Raw genomic sequence first — 19217 nt, forward strand, 5'->3', positions numbered from 1 at the left:
CAGGCTGCTCCTTGGAGGCAAGGATTCTGAAGCTTCGTCTGACATACTTTGGACATGTTGCAAAGAGGGACCAGTCATTGGAGAGGGATGTCATACTTGGGAGGGTGGAGGAGGGACAGTGCAGGAGAGGAAGACCCTCGATGAGATGGATCGATTCAGTGACTGAGGTAACGGGGGTAGGTGTGTCAGAGACAATAAGATTGGCACAGGATAGAGCAGAGTTCAGGGCTGTTGTGCATAGGGTCGCTATGAGTCACATATGACTCGACAGCACATAACAACAACAGCAACCAGTGTCACTGAAATGTGGACCTAGAAACTTGAATTAGTGTATGCTTTTTCAGTGTATATCCTCAACAATAGCGAACATTATTTCTTAGGGTCCAAACTCAAGCAGATCAAAGATCATGAGGATGGCTCAGGGTAGGGCAAGGTTCAGACTTTTTGTTTACGGGATCCCCATTGTCAACTTGATGGCACAAAATAAAGATGCGAGAATCAAACGAGCACTTTGCCAACTATCTGACACAGAAAGCGTGCACCAAATGATGGCTGTAGTTTTTATTATGAATGCCAAGTGGCCCCTAGAGCCAGAAACAACATTTTTGCTTCCAGGAAAATTCTTGGAATTGCTTCAAAGAAAACCTGTGAGCTTCAAGGGAAGAGGTGAAGGATAAGTGATGTGTGGGAAAAGCTGTGTGTCCTGAGTTAGATTGCGTCCAACTCAGAATCTCTTGTCAGGATGACGTGGCTTTGGGGCCAGTACCACCAAAAGCAGCCACTGCCAGAGGAACAGGAGCTGGGTCACCGGATCCCACCAACAAGTTCTTATCTACCAGTGTCACTATCCAAGGTGCTGAAAACAGCCTTAATCCTGGGTTCCTCCTCCTCAGGCACACCCAGGAACCACCCAATTCCTATGCCCTGGTCCTCCTTTCAGCTCCATAAGTGTAAGCTAAGCTTGGTGATTTAATTGTTAAAGGATCCACAGTTAACCAAAATGGTAGTGGTTCAAACCCACCCAACCATGCTGCAGGAGGAAGTCCTGGAGAGCTGTCCTGTAATGATCACAGTCTGAGACTCTACGGGCCAGCTCTACTCTGTCACATGGAGAGTAAAGTAGTTGCTATGAGCAGACACCCTCTTGATGGCACCCAACAACAACATGTGGGGAGGGAAAAAGAAAAATAATTTAGACAGTGCCAGGCATCCACAGCTTATAGGGAAGGTAATTCAAGCACATGCAAATAATGCCTTAAGAGAATGAGGACAAAGGTGAGGGGGCTCATTTTCTTATTTTTAGATGTCGAGTGGCATCACATTTCTCATCATCATCCTGCCTTCTTCCTGTTCTGCAACTTCAGACCCTCCCAGGCCATGCCTCTTCCATCTTTCTTGATATGACCACACCACATATGAATCTTGTACAAGGTCACACGTTTTCTAATTAAATACCAATGATCATTGCTATGGAGGAATACACAGAGAGAGGACAGAGGGTCAGGGGTCTCTGCGACGAGGAAGCTGTCTAGACGGGGGTGAGTTCCTTGTCATATTTCTGCATGCCTTCATCTGGAAGCAGCACCTCCACCGTGAAGCTGACCTTCTTGGCATGGACAAAGCTGTAGGTGTTGTCAAAGCGCAGGACATCTGGGAGGACAGAAGGACAGGTGGGTAATTGGATCATCTCTTGTCTCTGTCAGAGGGGGAGTACAAGCCTGCATTCCCACTGACCTGACTGTGTTTGCCAAGCTGGGTCAGGTTCACTACTGCTCCCTCCCGTGGGAATTGAGCCCCACCTCTCAATCAGAGCCTGTACACGGACACTGGACTCCTCCTGGCTTCAGGCCCAGGAGAGTTTTAATTGCACCAGCTGACTGTGGAAACAATGGCACTTGCGTGCTATTGTTCCCGTACCTGCACTCTCCCATGACGGGGATGTGGAGGAAGGGGAGGCTGGCACTGTCAGAAGCCTCTCAGTTCACTTGACAAAGTGGGGTGCTGGGCTAGACCAACTACGCATTTCTCCTCCTCACAACCCTCCCCCCCCCCAAGAGGCGAAAGCTATAACCTAAGGTGAACAACCTACGGCTCCAGGCTGGAAAGACATCTGTGCAAAGGCTGGCGGTTCAATTCTACCTACGGATGCCTCTGAAGAAAAATCTGGCACTCTATTCCCCAAATATCAGTCAAGAGAAGCCATAAGGGGTATAACTGTTTCTGACATAGATGTTGTTGTGTATTGTTGAGTCGGAACTGACTCATAGCTGCCCCTCCAGTGGGTTTTCAGAGGTTGTAAATTGCACTGGAGGAGATTGTCCATCTTTCACCTGCAGAGCAGCGGGTGAATTTGAACCGCGTGGCTTTGGGTTGGCAGCACAGTTCCTTCGCACCAGGCCACCAGAGCTCTCTTTCTGATCTGTACAGACTTGTCAAACTGTGGCTGGCTCAACATCTGGGTCTTCATGCAGCTACCACGAGCGGGGATGGATTGCCGGTGACTGAGATAATGTGGGTAAGTGTGTTGGAGGTGGTGAGACTGGCTCAGGATGGGGCGGGGTTCAGAGCTACTGGACATAAAGTTGCTCTGAGTTGTGAGTGACTCGATGGAAGATAACAACAACAATCACCACCAAGAGCTGAGGAAGCACTGGTGGCATAGAATGTAGTGGGTTAGTGGGTTACTCTGCTACGTGTCTCTAGTGGTTCAAATCCACCAGTGGCCTCTTGGGGGAAAGATGGGCATTCTCCTCCCATTGCAATTTACATCCCCCAGAAATCTCATGGAGCATTTCTATGAGTCAGAATCCACTTGATGGCAGAACTGAGGCCAGGCCCTCAGACCACACCACATTGCTGAGCTGTGTGGTTTTGGGTACACTTCTTCACCTCTTGGAGCCCCGGTTTCCTCACAGAGAAGATGACAGTTAATTGTTCTGACTTACAATGACCCCTATATGCAGAGGAGACCTACTCCATAGGCTTCTGAAGGTTGTGACTTTTCAAAAACAGATTGCCAGTCCTTTCTTCCGAGGTGCCTCTGAGTGGCTTTGAACTGCCAACCTTTCAGTAGCAGTTGAGTTTTTAACCATCTGTGCCACCCAGGGACTCCCTGGAGAAAATTACACCTGTCCTCTTGTCCTTTGTGTCTAGTGGCCCGAGTCCTCTCAAACTCTTTGGAGCCTGCATGTCTGCATCATCTCTGACACATGGGAGGTGTGAAGTGAATCAGCGCCCATGGAACTAGATGACTCTAAGCTCGGCTGTGTGTCCCTGGGGACAGTCACTGCCTCTCTGTTTTTCTCTAAAACACGGTATGGTCTTTCTAGACTTACAAACACCCGCCTCTGAGCAGGTGAGGCTCCCATCCTCGGGCACCATGTGGGCGTTGTAGCGTTGGCTGGCCACCACCTCTGTCATCTCGCCTGCCCGCTGCCGCTCCCCCATCTTGGTCTTCAGGAAAACCCCAAAGCCGATGTCCGCCCCATCCGAGGCAAACTGCCACCTGTGGGGTTGGGTGTAGAGTACAGTCTCTGCTTAGACTGGTGGGACCGCCAGGGAATGAGGGGGCTCCCGCAGGGGGGTTGTGAGGGTGTCCTGTCCCTACCTGAGGACACATCCTGGAAACAAGATCTCGTACTCCACCTGGTGTGAGGAGCCGCGGCTGATCTGCACCGAGTGCTCGTACTGGGTCTTCACCTGGTCCCGCACGTACATGGACTTGGGGATCTCCCCACCATAGTTGATCTGCAAACGTTGAGAAAGATGGGCTTGCTCCTCTAAGGCCATGGTCACGTTCTTTCCCCTGCCTGAGACACCGCATCATCTCCAAGAAGTATCCTGCTCCTCTGCCTTGTCTTTACCTCATCTGAGAATCGCTGACTGTCCTTCTGGCTGAGACCCCCACAGTTCCCCAGGTTCTTCTTCCTTGATCCCTTTGGGTCAACACTGCTTCTTGTTTGCCTGCACTATTGCTAGGGCTATGGGAGGGCAGAGCTGGGATGGTCTTGCTCATGGGGTCACTCCACAGATGTTTGTGGAATGAATGCACACGTGGGGAAAGGGATGCATATTTATTCGCTCCCCTGCTCTTGGGAATTTTGGTACCTTGGTCAAACATTTGGGATTTCCATCTGGATCAGTCAGGGTTCCCCCAAACTGGGCAGGCAATTCCTCAGGGCTGATTAGTTTCAGCAACCCTTCCTTCCAGTTGCCTGAGGGCAAGAAGGATGAAAGGTGGTCAGAAGGCTCTGGGGAGCCGAGGCTGCTGCGACCAGTTTACCAACAGCTTGGGCCTTAGGCTGTAGGAAGTGTTTACTCTAACCTCATGTTGCTATAGAAACATGACATGATTCCCCATCTTTCATTTTTTAAGTGTTTTAAAATGATGGTACATATAACACAGACAGTATCAATTTTGGGGGGGTTAGCAGGAATGAGAAGGGAGGGAGAGGGAAGCAAAAACTGATAAACAGGTAAGTTGGGTGGAGTGAAAGTGAATATACAATAAGGGATGATGAAATATTACAATTAATGACATGAATCAATTGTAATTAATGTCATGAAACAAAATGCATATGAATGATTGAATGAAAACCAGCACGATTTGTAAACTTTGACTCACATTAAAAAGAAACAGAAAAATAAGGGAGCTCTAGTGGCAAGAAGCTGCACTGCAATTCCAGAGGTACGTAGTTCGAATCCACCAGATGCTCTGCTGGAGAAGGAGGGGCAATCTCCTCCTGTACCAGTCAGATCCGATTTGACGGTACACACCACCCCCCAAATTAAAAAAAAAAAGAAACAGAAAAATAAATAAAATGGCACTGAAAAGGAAAAAAATGTATATATACATGTGTGTCCGTGTATATATATGTATGTGTGTATATGTATATATGTATGTATGTGTATATATTTGTAAATATATATATATGTATGTGTTTGTTGTTGTCATGTACTATAGAGTCAGAACAGACCCTCATAACTGATGCTCAGGTGGGTTTTCAGAGGCAGTTAATCACACGGGAGGAGATTGTCCATCTTTCTCCTGCGGAGCAGCTGGTGGCCTTGAACCGTGTGCCTTTGGGATTGCAGCACATGTTGTAGGTGCCACTAGGCCACCAGAGCTCTCTCTCTCTCTTTCTCCATGCTCAAAAAACCTCACTGCCATTGAGTGAGACCTAACCCATAGCTGACCCTCCAGCAAGTTTTTTTTGGAGCTGTAAATCACACAGGAGATTGCCCATCTTTCTCCTGAAGAGCTGCTGATGGATTCGACCGAGACTCTTCTTCTCGGGCCCCCCTCCTCTTCCCATTATTCTTCTCCATCCTCCCCAGAACAGGTTGCTAGTACTGAGGTAAGCTGTTACTGTTGTTACGTGCTGTTGAGTCGGAACTGACTTCAGTGGGTTTTCGAGGTTGCAAATTACATGGGAGGAGACTGCACATCTTTCTACCTTTCTAGCTGGTGGATTAAAACCACCTGCCTGTGGGTTGGCATCACAACCAGAGCCACCTGAGGTAATGAGTACTAAAAAAAACCTGAGACCTAGTTCAAAGGTTGGCTAGAAGCTAAACTGAAACTAATGAGACAGTTGTGGAGACTTTAGTCACCAAAGGGATATGGAAGAACGCTGGTAGCTGGAGAAACTCTTGTGTAACACTACCCTCATGTTTGGAAAGGATGAACCTCTGACCTCAGATCATGGGTAGAATTCTGGATAGGATGAATGACCAACTTCCCTCTAAATCTCATGCACAGAGCTCAGAGGATGGTACCAAAACTACTCACTTCCAAGCACGACGATTTTCCTGCGTGTGTCTTCACTCAAGAAGGGTTTCATGAGGTTGTAGCCCACAGGGAAGAGTTTTGTAGCTGGAGAGACAAAACCCAAGAATAATGGGGAAGAAAAGAATCCCATTGGGCCATGTTCCATGAATCATAACTAGTAACGTAGAGTGTCATGAATAACGCTGTCCAGTTTTAGTGCCCTGCACCCACTCGACCAACTTACTATCAGTTAACCAACTAACAAGCCAACCACCCAATCAACCATCTCCAAAGTCATCCAGTCTATCAACTTGCCAACAAACAAGCTAATCAACTACCTAACCAAACAATTAGCTAGCTAACCAAGCAATCCTACTAAACATCTAAGCAACTATCCAACAAGTGAGCCAATCAGACAACCATTCAATTAAACAACCAGCTAACCAGTTATCAAACGTCTTTTTTTTTATTGTATTATTTTTACGTGTACCGTCAAATCAGATCTAACTGGTACAGGAGGAGATTGTCCCCTCCTTCTCCAGCAGAGCATCTGGTGGATTTGAACTGCATACTTCTGGGATTGCAGTGCAGCGTCTTGCCACCAAACTTCTTTTACTAGCTAGGCAATCATCCTATCAGGCAGTCAACCATCAAAGATTCAACCAAAACCAAATCAGTCATTGAATGAACTAATCTGTAACCAGCTACTCAATCAACCAACTACCCAAACCTTCAAACAGTCACTCAATCAACCAGCCAGTCAACTAACCAAAAGTCATTTAACTAACTAGTCAATTAGTCAAGCATCCAATTGACCAACCAGCCAGCCAATCATCAAACACTCATCCATTCACTCACCTGCCCACCCAAACAAAGACACAAATACTCAAATATATTTTGAGCACCATGGTGGTCCCAAGCCCTTGGAGGATACAATTGATGTCGTTGTATTGTTAGGTGCTGTTGAGTCATATATGACTCATAGCAACTGTATGAACAATCGATCTGAACACTGTGCTATCCCATGCCCTCCTCACAATTGCCAACACACTCAAGTCCATTTGCCACAGTCTCTGTGTCAACTTGTCTGGTTGAGGGTCTTCTCTTTTGCCTCCCTCCATTATCCTAAGAATGATACAATTAGAAGTGAAAAATCAGAGCACCTGCCTTCCAGGGAGCAGATAATGCAGCCAAGAAAATATTGTGGGGTCTCTACAAAGCAGAACATGGAAAGACAAGTTTGGACTGCTCTATCTGAAAGTGCCAGAGGAAGTCCATGGAGGGAGGAATCAGCATGGGCAGGGGGAGGAGAGAGAGATTCCTGGAAGAGCTGAGGTCAGAGCTCGCTCTTCTTGAAGAGAAGACAACCTCAGTAGTTAGCACTTACGGAATCCTCACTCTGTGCAGACAATCTAAGAGATTTGCATGCAAGCCAAGCACCAATCTGTCTTATAACAACTCTGGGAAGAAGAGACTGCTTTCATCCCTACGCTACAGATGAAGAAACAGGCATAAAAAAAAGCCAAAGTTATTCACCACACACCTTTCACGATGAGCATGAACTTCAGGGTCTCAGGGTAATTCTCTTCCAAGAGGCCAAAGAACTATGGAACCAAGAGAGACCCCATCAGACTTCACATCTCTTCTTCTGTCCCATTTCCTCTCCAGTCTTCACTCTGGTTAGAACTGAGGAGGGTTTGCCTTCTTGCCATCAACCCTGCCAGCCTCTGGAGGGCACCATCTCCCCTCAGAGCCTAATAACAATAATTACATAATACTCTCTATTTTTTGGAGTAAATATTGTCATGATGGTAGTGTCGTCATAATCGTTGCTGTTTGCCATCAAGTTGGAACTGGCCCATAGTTGACCCTTCAGCGGGTTTTCAGAAGCAGTTAATCAAACAGGAGGAGACTGCCCATGTAGCATGGAGCAGTGTGGGTGGATTTGAACCGCAGATCTTTGGGACTGCAGCACAACGACGTACCACTAGGGCACCAGCACCTAACTAGCGATGATTGCTGCTTATTATTAAATGCTTGCAATTTGTCAAGCTCTTGGTAGATCCTTCATATGTGCTTAATGTGATGTTGTTGTTGACTGCCTTTGAGTCGAGCACGACTCATAGCGACACTATGAACAAACGGCCTGAAGCCTTTCTGTAACTCTCAACATTTATCAAAGTTCACAGAGTTACCAGAGGCATATTGTTTATGAAGTGGATGCCACATCCTGCTTAGTATGCTACTGAATATTAATATCCTGAATCTGAATCTGAATAAGGATACGGAAGTATCCCTATATCACTCTGAGATGCAGATTAATGCTATCCTCATTTGGTAGATGAGGCAATGGACACATAGAGGTGATGAAGTGACTTGCTGGAGTCATGAGTTGGGGGTGGTAGGACAAGGAAGAATTTGTCAGAGGCTGGACCCTGTGGTCTCAGCAGTGTAAACACATGGTCTGTGAGATCTTTTCTCAAAACTAACACTCAATCAACTCGTGGCTGACCCTTCAGTGGGTTTTCAGAGGCTGTAAATCACACAGGAGGAGATGGCCTGTTTTCTCCTGAGGAGCAGCTGATAGATTCGAGCCACCTGTCTTTGGGTTGACAGTGCCACTCTTTTCTCACTAGGCCACCAGAACCTGTGGGATCTACCCCCCACCCCCCCAAAAAAAAGTGTATTCAAGAAGCAGCTGCACTACCATCCCAGAGGTGTGTGGTTTGAATCCACAAGATGCTTTGCTGGAGAAGGAGGGACAATTTCCTCCTTCCATCCAAGGTATGGATGTTGAATTTTGTCGAATGTCTTTTCTGCATTTGACAAAATTCTGCCTTTTACTAAGACCTGGCTCTGAACAAGCAGCAAAGTCATAAAAGACTAAGCTGGTCACCAAAGCAAGTTGGGCCCACAGGCCTTTTCCTACCTCCTGGTACACTTCCACCAAAGGTTTCCAGAAGTGCTTCAAGCCCAAGCCCTCACAGTCGAATATCATTACAATGGTTTCGATCTTCTTCCCGAGCTGTGAAAATGAGAGAAAGACATGGTTCCAGAGTTCAAGACGCAGGCTCAGAACGTGGGAGACAGTGACCCTACCATATGACCCCTCAGGGTTTCTTCCAGTCCCTCATTTCTGTTCCTATAGGGGCAAGTGGATAAAGCAGAGAGTGCATTTCCTTATCTAGTCATCCATCCATCCATCCATCCATTCATCCATTCTATCATCCATCTACCATCCATCCATCCATCCTCCATCCTCCATCCACTATCCATCCATCCATCATCCATCTATATCCATCCATCCATCATCCATCATCCAGCCAGCCAGCCAACCATCCATCCATAATCCATCCATCCTTCCAACCATCCATCCATCCATCCATCCATAATCCATCCATCCTCTAATCCAGTCTTCATTCCACCCACTGGTCCATTCATCATTCCACCCACCCATTCATCAATTCACCATCAATCCGTTTACCCATCCATCCATTTTTATGGCCAACTGCCTAATTATCTTTCCATTTTCCCCTGCCAATGTTTATTAAGCATATATTTGCATCCCAAACACAGTTCTTGCCCTTAAAGGCATGGAGAGATTAAAAAAAACCCAACAGGTTATCATAGCCCAGGGATAAATGCTGTATTGGATCACTACAAGTGTTGTGGGAACACAGAGGAGGGTGTTTAAGTCAGATGGGAGAGTCTGAGAAGGTGATATCTAAGTTTGAGAACTGAGGGATAAATAGGAGAGAGCCAAGTGAAGTGTGGATGGGGTGGGGATGGTGGGAGGCTGATCCAGACAAAAGGAATGGCTTGTGCAAAACTCAGAGGAAGTAAGTTGCCATTGTTAAGAAGTATTTCCTGTGTGCTAAGACATGTGCTTCCATTGTCTTCTTCAGTCTTCTCAATCATTATTTACTGTGACTTCTGAATGTAGCTGAGGAATCTGAGACTCAGAGAGGTGAAGTGACTTTCTAAGGCCACACAGCAATTGATAGAGCTCGACTTTGACACATCAACCAGGCCACACTCTGCATGGTTCTGCCTCAACCCCCTGTTTCCTTTCCTGCTCCTTCTCGCTTGTCCTTGGCCTCACCCGCTCGGTCTGCAGATCACACTCGTGAAGAATGCGTTCGCAGTCCCTCATCTTGGTCTTGAGCAGATCCTGCTTGGTGGCGGAGAAGAGCAGGCCCTTAGGGTCGAGTGGTCCGATGATGTCGTACCACACGGGACAGCCATCTCGGTCGTAGCCACATAGGCCCCCTGGCATGTACTTCTGGATTGCCTAGGAGAGGAAAGACACATAGAACTCGACATGACACACCTTCCTGGAAACCTCGACAGCAGCTGACTTGGGGACATGAGCTTAGGCACTCTGTACAAAGCATTATCCTCCCTTAGACAGCAACACTGTTGACCTAGGTGAGACACTTGAAGGTCCCATGGGAGAAGACCTTGCTCCGTGCTCATAGTGGGCAAATGCCAAGGTCAGGGCTTTGGGCAGTCTAGACTCTCAGTCTCTGGGCACCTTAGTTTGGCCCTCTCACCATGTCTCTCATGTCCCTTTCCACCAAGGAGGTTGGGCTCAGTGATGTAGTATATGCATTCTGTAGGTTGGCAGGCCTGATTCTAAGAAAGATTCTGCTGCTGTGTGTCTTTGGGCAAGTGACACTACCTCTCTGAGCTCCATACTCCCTCCCATTTTGTAAGATAGTTTGGAAAATTCCTCCTTCTTGGAACTATTAGAAAAACTCCTCTAGATAACATTGGCAAAGCACAGGGTCCCTTCCAAAGCATATGGCCCGCAGATGAAACTGTGATTGATATTATAGTAAGGTGGCTGGTGGCCTAGGGGTAAGAAGCTGAGCTGCAATCCCAGAGACATGCAGTTCGAATCCACCAGCTGCTCCACAGGGGAAAAATGGTCAGTCTCCTTCTGTTGGAAAACCTGCCAGAGGGTCAGCTGTGATTTGGTTCTGGCTTGATGGTATGCAACAACAATAATAAGAGTGGGGTGTTTAAACTGTTACACTAAATGTCCAGGTGAAAGGAAATTCTTTCCTGTCTATAAGATGTGTTGAGCAAGATTCTATAGGAGAAAGGGGCAGATTAATAGCAGTGGTTTCAAGCAAAGTTAAAATCCCAGCTCCAACATGGGGATGTGGGACTCTAGGCAAGCTATTCAACCTTGCCTGAGCCTCAGTCTCCTCACCTGTAAAATAAGAATGACAGTACCCACCTCTTACCGTTGAAATTGTTACATGAGCTCATACAGGTAAAGTCTTAACTCAGGCTTGGATCTTGGAAACCATCCCCTGCCCAGGAATGTCCATCAATATTTTATTATAGAAAGGTGCCTACAGGCCCAGGAGGTCCATGCCCTTCATTCGTGGTCTCCAAGACCCAGAGGCTGCCTGGGTGGTATGTTGTGAGAAACCAAAGCATGTGGGGTGTTGAGCTCACCTCTGGAGGCTGCCAGTCCAGGATGTGATCAATGTCCATGGTCTTCCGGAATTCCATGTACTAGGGGGGAAATATATGCTAAGGCCCCTCTGGACGCCCAGCATCCCAGAAGAGGTAGGGACTTGAAGCATGGATTATCCCTCAGGAAATTTCTCCCTAAACCCCCAGGGTGGATGAGTCTCACCTTTCGAAGCATGGCCTCTGATTTCTGCAGGTCAAAGTTCCGAGCTAAAGGAGATGAGAGGAAGGCATGAGGAAGAAAGGTGCTGGGTGATAGTTCTCTTGTCTTACTCCTTGGCAGTGAGAGCTATGAAGGGCACTGGGGAACCAGGTGGGGGCTTCCCTTTCCTACTCCTCCTCCCTCCAGGAGCAAGATGTGGGAATCAAGATGATGTGGTCAGATCCGAGGACCCTGGACCACTCCGGAGCACTCGAGACCAGGATCCTCCCACTGCCCTCTCACCCTCACCTCTTCCACCTCTGCTCTCACCTCGGAGCCAGCGCAGAAGGAAGTAGTCATCAGGGTTGGGAAGTGCAGGTAGCACGTCTTGGACATTTTCTCGGAACTGGGAAGAGAGACAGTAAACCTTGGCCTTGAGTCTTAATAATTATTCACCATCCTTCCGATCTTCTCACCCATGCAAATGGAAGGGTTGGTAGACGAGGGGATAGAAAGAGAAATTGATGACTTAATGGATGGTCAGGCAGATGGATGGATGTGCAGATGGATGTATGGACAGGTAGATGAATATAAGAAATGAACAACAGATGATTGGATATGTGAATGAGAGTGGGTGGGTGGATGAATAAGGGGTGAATAGAAGGAGGGTGAGCTGGATGGGTGACTAGTTAGAAAAAAGGGTGCTGAGAGGGATGGATGGGTGAATGGAAGAAAGGATAAATGAGTGAGAAGATGGGTGGATGGATAAAGAATTAATTATAAAGAAATGAATAGTTAAATAACTAAAGATAAGTGGTCGGTGTGAGTGGGTTATTGTTGTTAGGTGCCATCAAGTTGAATACAACTCAACCGAATGAAGAATAGGTCTGAACTCTATCCTGTGCCATCCTCACAGTCTTTGACACACTCATTGCTGTAGTCACTGTCAATCTTCCTCTTCTTTCCTGTCCATTCACCTTTCTGAGCATCATGTCCTTCTCCAAGGAATAGCTTCTCCTACTAACATGCCCAAAGTATGTGAGATGAAGCTTTAGCTTCGTTGTTTTCGATGAGCACTCTGGCTGCGCTCTGTCTGAGACGTATCTGTTTGTTCTTTTGACAGTTCATGGGATATTTAGTACTCTTATCCAACACCACAATTCAAAGATTTCAATTCTTTTTCTGTCACCTTCATTCATTGTCCAGCTCTCAGATGCATAGTAAGTGACTGAAAAGATCATGGTCTGAATCAGGTGCACCTTAGTCCTCAACCTGACATCATCGCTCTTCAAGAATTTGGAGAAGTCCCTGATTTCACTTCCCAAGTGCAATACATCTCCTGATCTCCTGACTGCTGATACCAAGTGTACTGATTATAGATCCAAGTGAGATGAAGTAGTTGACAGTTTCAATCCTCTCTTCATCCATCATGATGCTGGAGTAGGAGATGAAGTATGAATGTATGTTTAGTTCTCTCCATGTCTTAGCCTCTCCTTTCTTTAACCTATTTTCTGGAGGCCCCTTTCCCTTTTTACTTTTTACCACTTTTCTCTTTTTACTGTGGAACAACTGATTCAAGCCATTGTCTTCCCAACACCTGCTATGTTTCTGATATCTAAGAGCACACAAAGAGAACTAAGAATACATTCAATTGACCAGCCCATCTGAGAGCTGAACTATGAATAAGGATGACAGAAGAATCACTGCCTTTGAATAGTGGTGTTAGAAAAGAGAGCTGGGAGCTCTGGGGGCCTAGTGGGGCAAGAAGCTGTACTGTAATCCCAGAAGTACGCAGTTCAAACTCACGACATGCTCTGCTGGAGAAGGAGGGGCAATCTCCTCCTGTACCAGTCAGATCCAATTTTATGGTACACACACACACACAAAATAAGAAAACTTTTTTAAGAAAGAGAGCTAAATATCTCAAGGACTGTCAAAAGGATAAACAAGTATGTCTTGGAGAATGCAAGCAGAGTGCTCCTTCATCTCACATACTTGGGTCATTTTGTTAGGAGAACGGTTACTCCTTGGAGAGGGACATCATGCTTGGAAAGGTGATACAGGGACTGTGCTAATGGGCTCCAGTGTGTCGAGGATGATAAGGATGAACAAGACAGAACAGAGTTCAGATCTGTTGTTCGTAGGATCACTATTAGTCTTACTCAACTGGACAGCACCTAACAACAACAAAGGAGAAAACAATGGACCTGACTATTTCAGGCTCATAGGGACATATTTGTCATTCTTGAAGACTGTGCCTCAGGAAGGGAGGGAGACCCAGTAAAAGGGCAGACCATGACACCCTTTAGCTGACACGTATGGAGCGGGGAGGAGGGAGAAGGGAGCCGAGCTTCCACATAAAGCTCAGCAAGCCCGGCTCCTGAGTGAGGAGAAGCCAGGCCGGCTCCTGAGCAGCCACCATTCCCCACCACTGCCCAGTGCTGTCTTGGCTTCTGAGCCAACTTCTGCCTGAGATAGAGCTGATGTTACCAGGCACGGTAGAATCTACAGGCGTCAACAAATAGAGAAATTGTTAAAGGGGTTTATTACATTGACAGATTAGTTTGACCTGTTGAACCAACAGATGAGGTGATGGGGAGTATGAATTCTGATCACCTGCCTGCCCTTTAACTCCTTCCCCAGGGGCTTCCCAGGAAAGGGGCTCTCACCTTGGCCAGGGTCTCCGCCTGCTTGGGGCTAAGGTCTCCAACGCGGCCGCTCATGGTACCAGAGGAGGCTCGGGGAGCAGTGGCTACTCCAGGAGGAGGTCAAGTCCAGTCTCTCGGGCCTGACCCAGCTGGGGCCTTTTGCCCCCACTCCTGGGCGTGGCTCCAAGCACCTCCTCCTTGGCCAACTGTTTGGATTTCACATTACATAATTGGGATTAAGTGAGGTCCCGTGTTTGGCTCCAGGACAGGCTGGGGGCCATGCAGGCGCCGGAGAGAGTGCCAGAAGACTTCTTCAAGAGAAGGCAGCTGAGAGAATGGGGCTGGCTTACACCGGCCCGGCCGGGACACCAGAACGAGTTTAGAACTCTTATCAACACTCCCAGGCCTCCAGAGACCCAAGGGTGATCTCATAATTAAAGGCTAGCCTCTGCCAGCACCCTGTTTCTTTGGGCCTCAGTTTCTTTATTTTGCTTATGAAGGGATCCCACATCAGGTATTCTCCAAACCCCTCCCCTACGCCAGATCTAATGGGTCTGCTGATGACCGGTTAATATACACTGTTGACGGTTAGTCGGCACGTGTCCTACTCTAACAAGCATCTACAGTTCAGAAGAGGTCAGGCTTGGACAGAAGACTTCAGAAAAACAGGGCTCAGAAGGTGTCCGTGGTGAAGGTTTGCTTCCCATGGAGCAGAAACAACTTGCATGTAAGTCTTTCAGGTCTACACCAAAGAGCCCTTTAGCACCCATCATGGGGTGGGCCCAGCACCTCAACCCTGCTTCCTTCTCCTCCCAGTGTGAGGTCATTGAGGTCACCTTGTCCAGGGCCTCTTGTCTCCAGAGACTTGATCAGACATCAATGGCTGGCCTGAGGGAAGAGGTGAGAGTGTTGATGGCCATGGGAGATGAAGATGGTTTGGGAAGCTTCAAGCCATTGGTCTGTCAGGAGTTCCCAGGAGATGCAAGCAATTAAATGCTTAACTGCTAGCTGAAAGGTTTGCACTCACGCAAGGCACTGTGGGAAACAGGCCTGGTGATCTGCTTTGAGAGGTCACAGCCTCAGAAACCTTTTGAATCCATTCTGCTCTGCACACTTGGGTTTACACGAGTTGGACCTGGTCCTCTGGCAACTAGCAGTAACAACAAACAGTTGATAGAGTAAGAGGAGGACTTTGCTTGGGAAGGAAGGAGGAATCATCTCTGCTAGTAGTTAGGGAAGCCCAGAAGATTCCATCGACCTCTAATTTCTGTCATGCTGTCTGATGCTCCACCATTGGAGGTGCATTGCTCCCTGAAGCCTCCCTTCAACGTGGCACCTCAGAGTGCCATTCACCTCACTTATAGAACACAGGTATTCTCACTTGCCCTGCCCACCTCATATGGTTGACAGGAAGCACCAATGAGCATATGATCAAGAGCTGCTCAAGTCTCAGATCTAAGGGATTAACTTCCAGTCATTAGAAGCTCCACGGGGCAGGTGGCATTTTTGTCAATGAGTAATTCTGTGGTACAGGCTTTTTTTTAAAATTTTTTTTTGGGAAAAACATATTGGGGGTACAAGGAGGTGAGGGTTGGGGGCAGAAGGGTGAGGATGGGCCAGGATGCAGTTGCAGAGCTGCACAGTTTGGTCGGTGGGGGGAGCAGGTGAAGGAAATGATGAGGGTCCAGTGGGGACCAGATGCTACAGAGGAATGACAAGCATTTTCCAATAGTAATTAAACCAACTGTCTTATTGATTTGGGAATTGGATGCCGACTCTCTGGCTTCTTCATGCTGAACAGGGGCTTAGATATAAAGGGGGGAAGGGAGGACGCTTTATCACCTTACTGGTGGTCTTGGGTTACAGCTACTTGCCTTCTTGCTCCTGAGGGCCGCGACGGTTCGCCCCGAGCCAGGGGCCGAGGGCAGAGGGCCGCAACGGCTGAAGTAGTCTTTTTTTAAAAAAGAAGAAGAAAAAGTGTGTGTGTGTGTGTGTACCGTCAAATTGGATCTGACTGGTACAGGAGACTGCCCCTCCTTCTCCAGCAGAGCATGAAGTAGAGTCTGGGGGTTTTTTTCCCCCCCAGGTGCCTGTCGGGGCCTGGGTTTCAGCTGTCCACACCACAGCAGTGGGCAACGAGCTTAAAGCCCCTGATGGCTCTGGGCGCTGACTCTCACCAGTGGCTATGGATGAAGTCACAGGCGATTTTCAGCCAGTGCCAGCGTACAGGCTTTAATGCAAGGTCTGGTCAGCAATGGATGATGACTTGAACAATGAGGAGAAGGCCTCAGAGTTATGGTGGCCAGAGAAATTGAGAATACATTAGCTTGGGATCACAGTGAAAGCCACGTCTTCCCGAATTGAGAGGTTTCCATGGATTGGGAGTACTATTGGCTAGTGTGTTGTCAACCTAAAGGCACACAGTTCGAATCCACTATTTGTTCCACAGGAGAAGGATGGGAAATCTCCTCTGATGTGGTTTACAGCCTCTGAAAACCAGCTGAAGTATCAGCTATAAGTTGGTTCTGACTTGATGATATATAACAACAATAACAATAACAACCATGGATTGAAACCCCATATATATTAGCCTAGTCTCCCAACAGTTTAGCTAGGTTAAGACACTCTGCCTTCTACCCTGTGTCATTCTTGGTCCTCACCATTAAGTTATCATCCCAGGGTCTCTTCAGGCTAATTAAGAGGGTAACACCAGATATTTTCTCTGCTCTGGCATCCCAGAAGGACAAGGAGGGGCTGTCTCTTGGCCGTTTCTCTCTGTTTGGGCACTGCCTGTTCAGTCTGAGAGCGTTAGGTAATGCACTCGCAGCCCCGCCCCACTTTGCATTCCAACCCCATCTCTGTAGACCTCAGTTACCTGTCCACACCCACTTCCCACCAGGCAGGCAGAGGGCAGAGATTGGGTTCCTCTGCTGCCCTCTCATTAGGCCTAATCCTGCCCGTTTCCCACCCGTCTCCTGTCTCATTCTAATCCCTCTAATGGGAGGCACCCCAGCTATCGCTGGAAGAAGTAGATCTGGCCAGGGACACCTAGACTGGGCAGAGTTGTTGTTGGGTACCATAGAGTTGCAACAGACCTGTATCTTACCCTCTGGTGGGTTTTCAGAGGCAGTGAGTTGCACGGGAGGAGATTGGCCATCCTTTTCTCACAGAACAGGGATGCCAAGACCTAATTAGGAGCCATGGGCCTGGCCTTCAGAGACGGGTTAGGAGAAAACCCACCGGAGGGTCTGCTGAAAGGGTTCAGGAAAACCCCTCAGCTTTTCCCCTGACCCAGACCCCAAAGCTACTCAGAGCACCTATGGTGTCTATTACATTTACAGAACCATTCAGTAGAATGTTCCACTGTGATGAGAATGGTCTTCTCTGAGTACAGGGGGGCCAGATGCAGTGGGTGGCTACTTAGTGTCATTGAAGATGTGAAGTATTAATCAATTTTCACCAAAATGAATTCCTTTCGATGAAACCATATTGCTTATAAGGCACTCTGGTGGCTCAGTAACTAAACACTTGGCTGCTAATGCAAAGGGTGGTGGTTCAAACCCACCCAGCAGCTCATGATCTCCTCCAATAATGATTGTTGTGATAGTGGTTGTTATGTGCCATCGAATCAGAACCAACTCATAGCTGAGCCTCCAGTGGGTTTTCAAGGGCTCCATTCGCTTGGACAGAGAGAGATCTTTATTCCTTCCTTGGAGGAGCTAGAAGATTCAAACCATGAGCCTTTTGGGTTGGCAGTGCAGCACCTGCTCACTGGGCCACCAGCACGCCCTCCTGTAGCGCTCACAACCAGGAGAGCTCTGTGGGGTAGTAGTTCTACTTTGTCACGTGGGGAACAAAGTTGGAACAGACTGACTTGCACTCAGCAGCAAATGGGACTTGAGGCTTACCATGTTGAGTGATGCAGCCCAAACATTATTACTGCAACAGTTGTTGTTGCAACGTCACGTCCAACAACCCGAGGCATCCTCACCATTGCTGCTGTGCTTGATCTCGTTGCTACAGCCCTTTGAAGATCTTCCTCCCCCTGTCCGCGCTCCCTGCCCTGAGTCTGGCTACTAAGCAAAAAGTTTGAACTCATCAGCTGCTCTGGGAGTGAAAGATGGGCAATCTCTTGTTAGGATTTACAGCCTCAGAAGAAACCTGATAGAAGGGCTTCAAGAGTCAGAATTGGCTTGACATCAGTGGATTTGCCTTTTCGGTTATGTGTACTGAGGGCTCATTATGTGCCAGACCCCACCTTAAATGAAGGATCTCATTTAAACCTCAGAACACCCCTGTGAGGTGGGCAACACCCTTGAGTCCATTTTACAGATGAGGAGACTGAGGTAGCGAAAAGTTAAGTAGCTCAGTTGAAGTTAAGCCCATTTGAATAACCACTCTACTGTTGCACTTTCAGGGTGGTATACAATCTCAGCTCTAAAGACCTTCCCATTAACCAGAGACACAAAAGTCACCTTCAGTGTGATACAGGTGGTGCTTAAGTCAGACCTTGAAGAATGGGGAGGCTGTTGATTAGTGGAGGTGGGAGTGCAGAGAAGGGCATCCCAAGTGTTGAGAAAGGGTGTAGAAGGGAGACTTCAAAGGTGAGTGTAACTGGGCAGGGCTGAGGAATAGAGCAATGAGAGATGAGAAATACTGACGACGCACAGAGCTGAGGGCAAGTCTCAGATGTCCCCACTCACGGGGTGAAGTCTCTGAGCCTCAGTTTTCTCAACTCTAAAATGAAAGCAGTTAAATCCACCACCATATAAGATGCCATATAAAGCAAGCATTCATGCATCATTTTCCCCTGCAAATGTTTCCTGAATGCATGCTACGTGCTTGGCCCTACACTGAGGGCATGATTACAGTAAACAAGACGGATTTGGTCCCTGCTTGCACTGGAGCTTATACTATCCCATTTCTCAAGCCCTTTCCCAGTGATGAGAGCTTTATATACATGATCAAGCTGGTTTGAAGCAAATGCAGGTATTCCTCAGTCTGCAGATAAAAAAATTGAAACATCAGGGAGGCTAAGAAACTTCTCTGAGTTCCCATAGCCAATAAATGGAGAGGTATAGTTGGAACCCAAACCTATCTGATTCTGGAACTTACTCTGAAACAAGAGGCTAGCTCTGTCTTAATTCTGTGTCAAGTACCTGCCGAGTTC

General features: G+C 47.5%; 1 protein-coding gene across 2 annotated transcripts; it reads right to left on the minus strand.

Annotated features, from left to right (window-relative positions):
* Positions 1 to 1528: 1528 nt before the first annotated feature.
* On the minus strand, positions 1529 to 14122 carry SEC14L3 (SEC14-like 3 (S. cerevisiae)). Of its 2 annotated transcripts, XM_006894785.1 has the most exons (12): positions 14069 to 14122; positions 11730 to 11805; positions 11424 to 11467; positions 11240 to 11299; positions 9873 to 10061; positions 8700 to 8795; positions 7314 to 7374; positions 5792 to 5875; positions 4108 to 4214; positions 3608 to 3747; positions 3336 to 3505; positions 1529 to 1650 (listed from the first exon to the last, which is right to left on the minus strand). In XM_006894785.1, exons 1-12 carry the CDS (start codon positions 14120 to 14122, stop codon positions 1529 to 1531), a joined length of 1203 nt encoding a protein of 400 aa, XP_006894847.1. The 2 variants fall into 2 exon arrangements, with proteins under 2 accessions (XP_006894847.1, XP_006894848.1); XM_006894786.1 differs by lacking the exons at positions 11240 to 11299; positions 11730 to 11805; positions 14069 to 14122 and having other exon boundaries at positions 11424 to 11435.
* Between the last annotated feature and the right edge of the window lie 5095 nt (positions 14123 to 19217).

The sequence above is a fragment of the Elephantulus edwardii genome, unplaced genomic scaffold, assembly GCF_000299155.1.
Source record: "Elephantulus edwardii isolate Elephantulus edwardi_28Jun2011 unplaced genomic scaffold, EleEdw1.0 scaffold00151, whole genome shotgun sequence".
NCBI lineage: Eukaryota > Metazoa > Chordata > Mammalia > Macroscelidea > Macroscelididae > Elephantulus > Elephantulus edwardii.

What these genes read in the sequence shown, in the direction of transcription:
- SEC14L3 (XM_006894785.1), bottom strand. Translation starts at nt 14,122, where the DNA reads ATGAGCGGCCGCGTTGGAGACCTTAGCCCCAAGCAGGCGGAGACCCTG. An exon ending in TGGACTGGCAGCCTCCAGAG is followed by an intron (nt 10,062 to 11,239) that starts GTGAGCTCAACA and finishes TTCCTCTCCTAG; the next exon opens with GCAATCCAGAAGTACATGCC. An exon ending in CTGCTCAGAGGCGGGTGTTT is followed by an intron (nt 1,651 to 3,335) that starts GTAAGTCTAGAA and finishes CTGTCCTCCCAG; the next exon opens with ATGTCCTGCGCTTTGACAAC.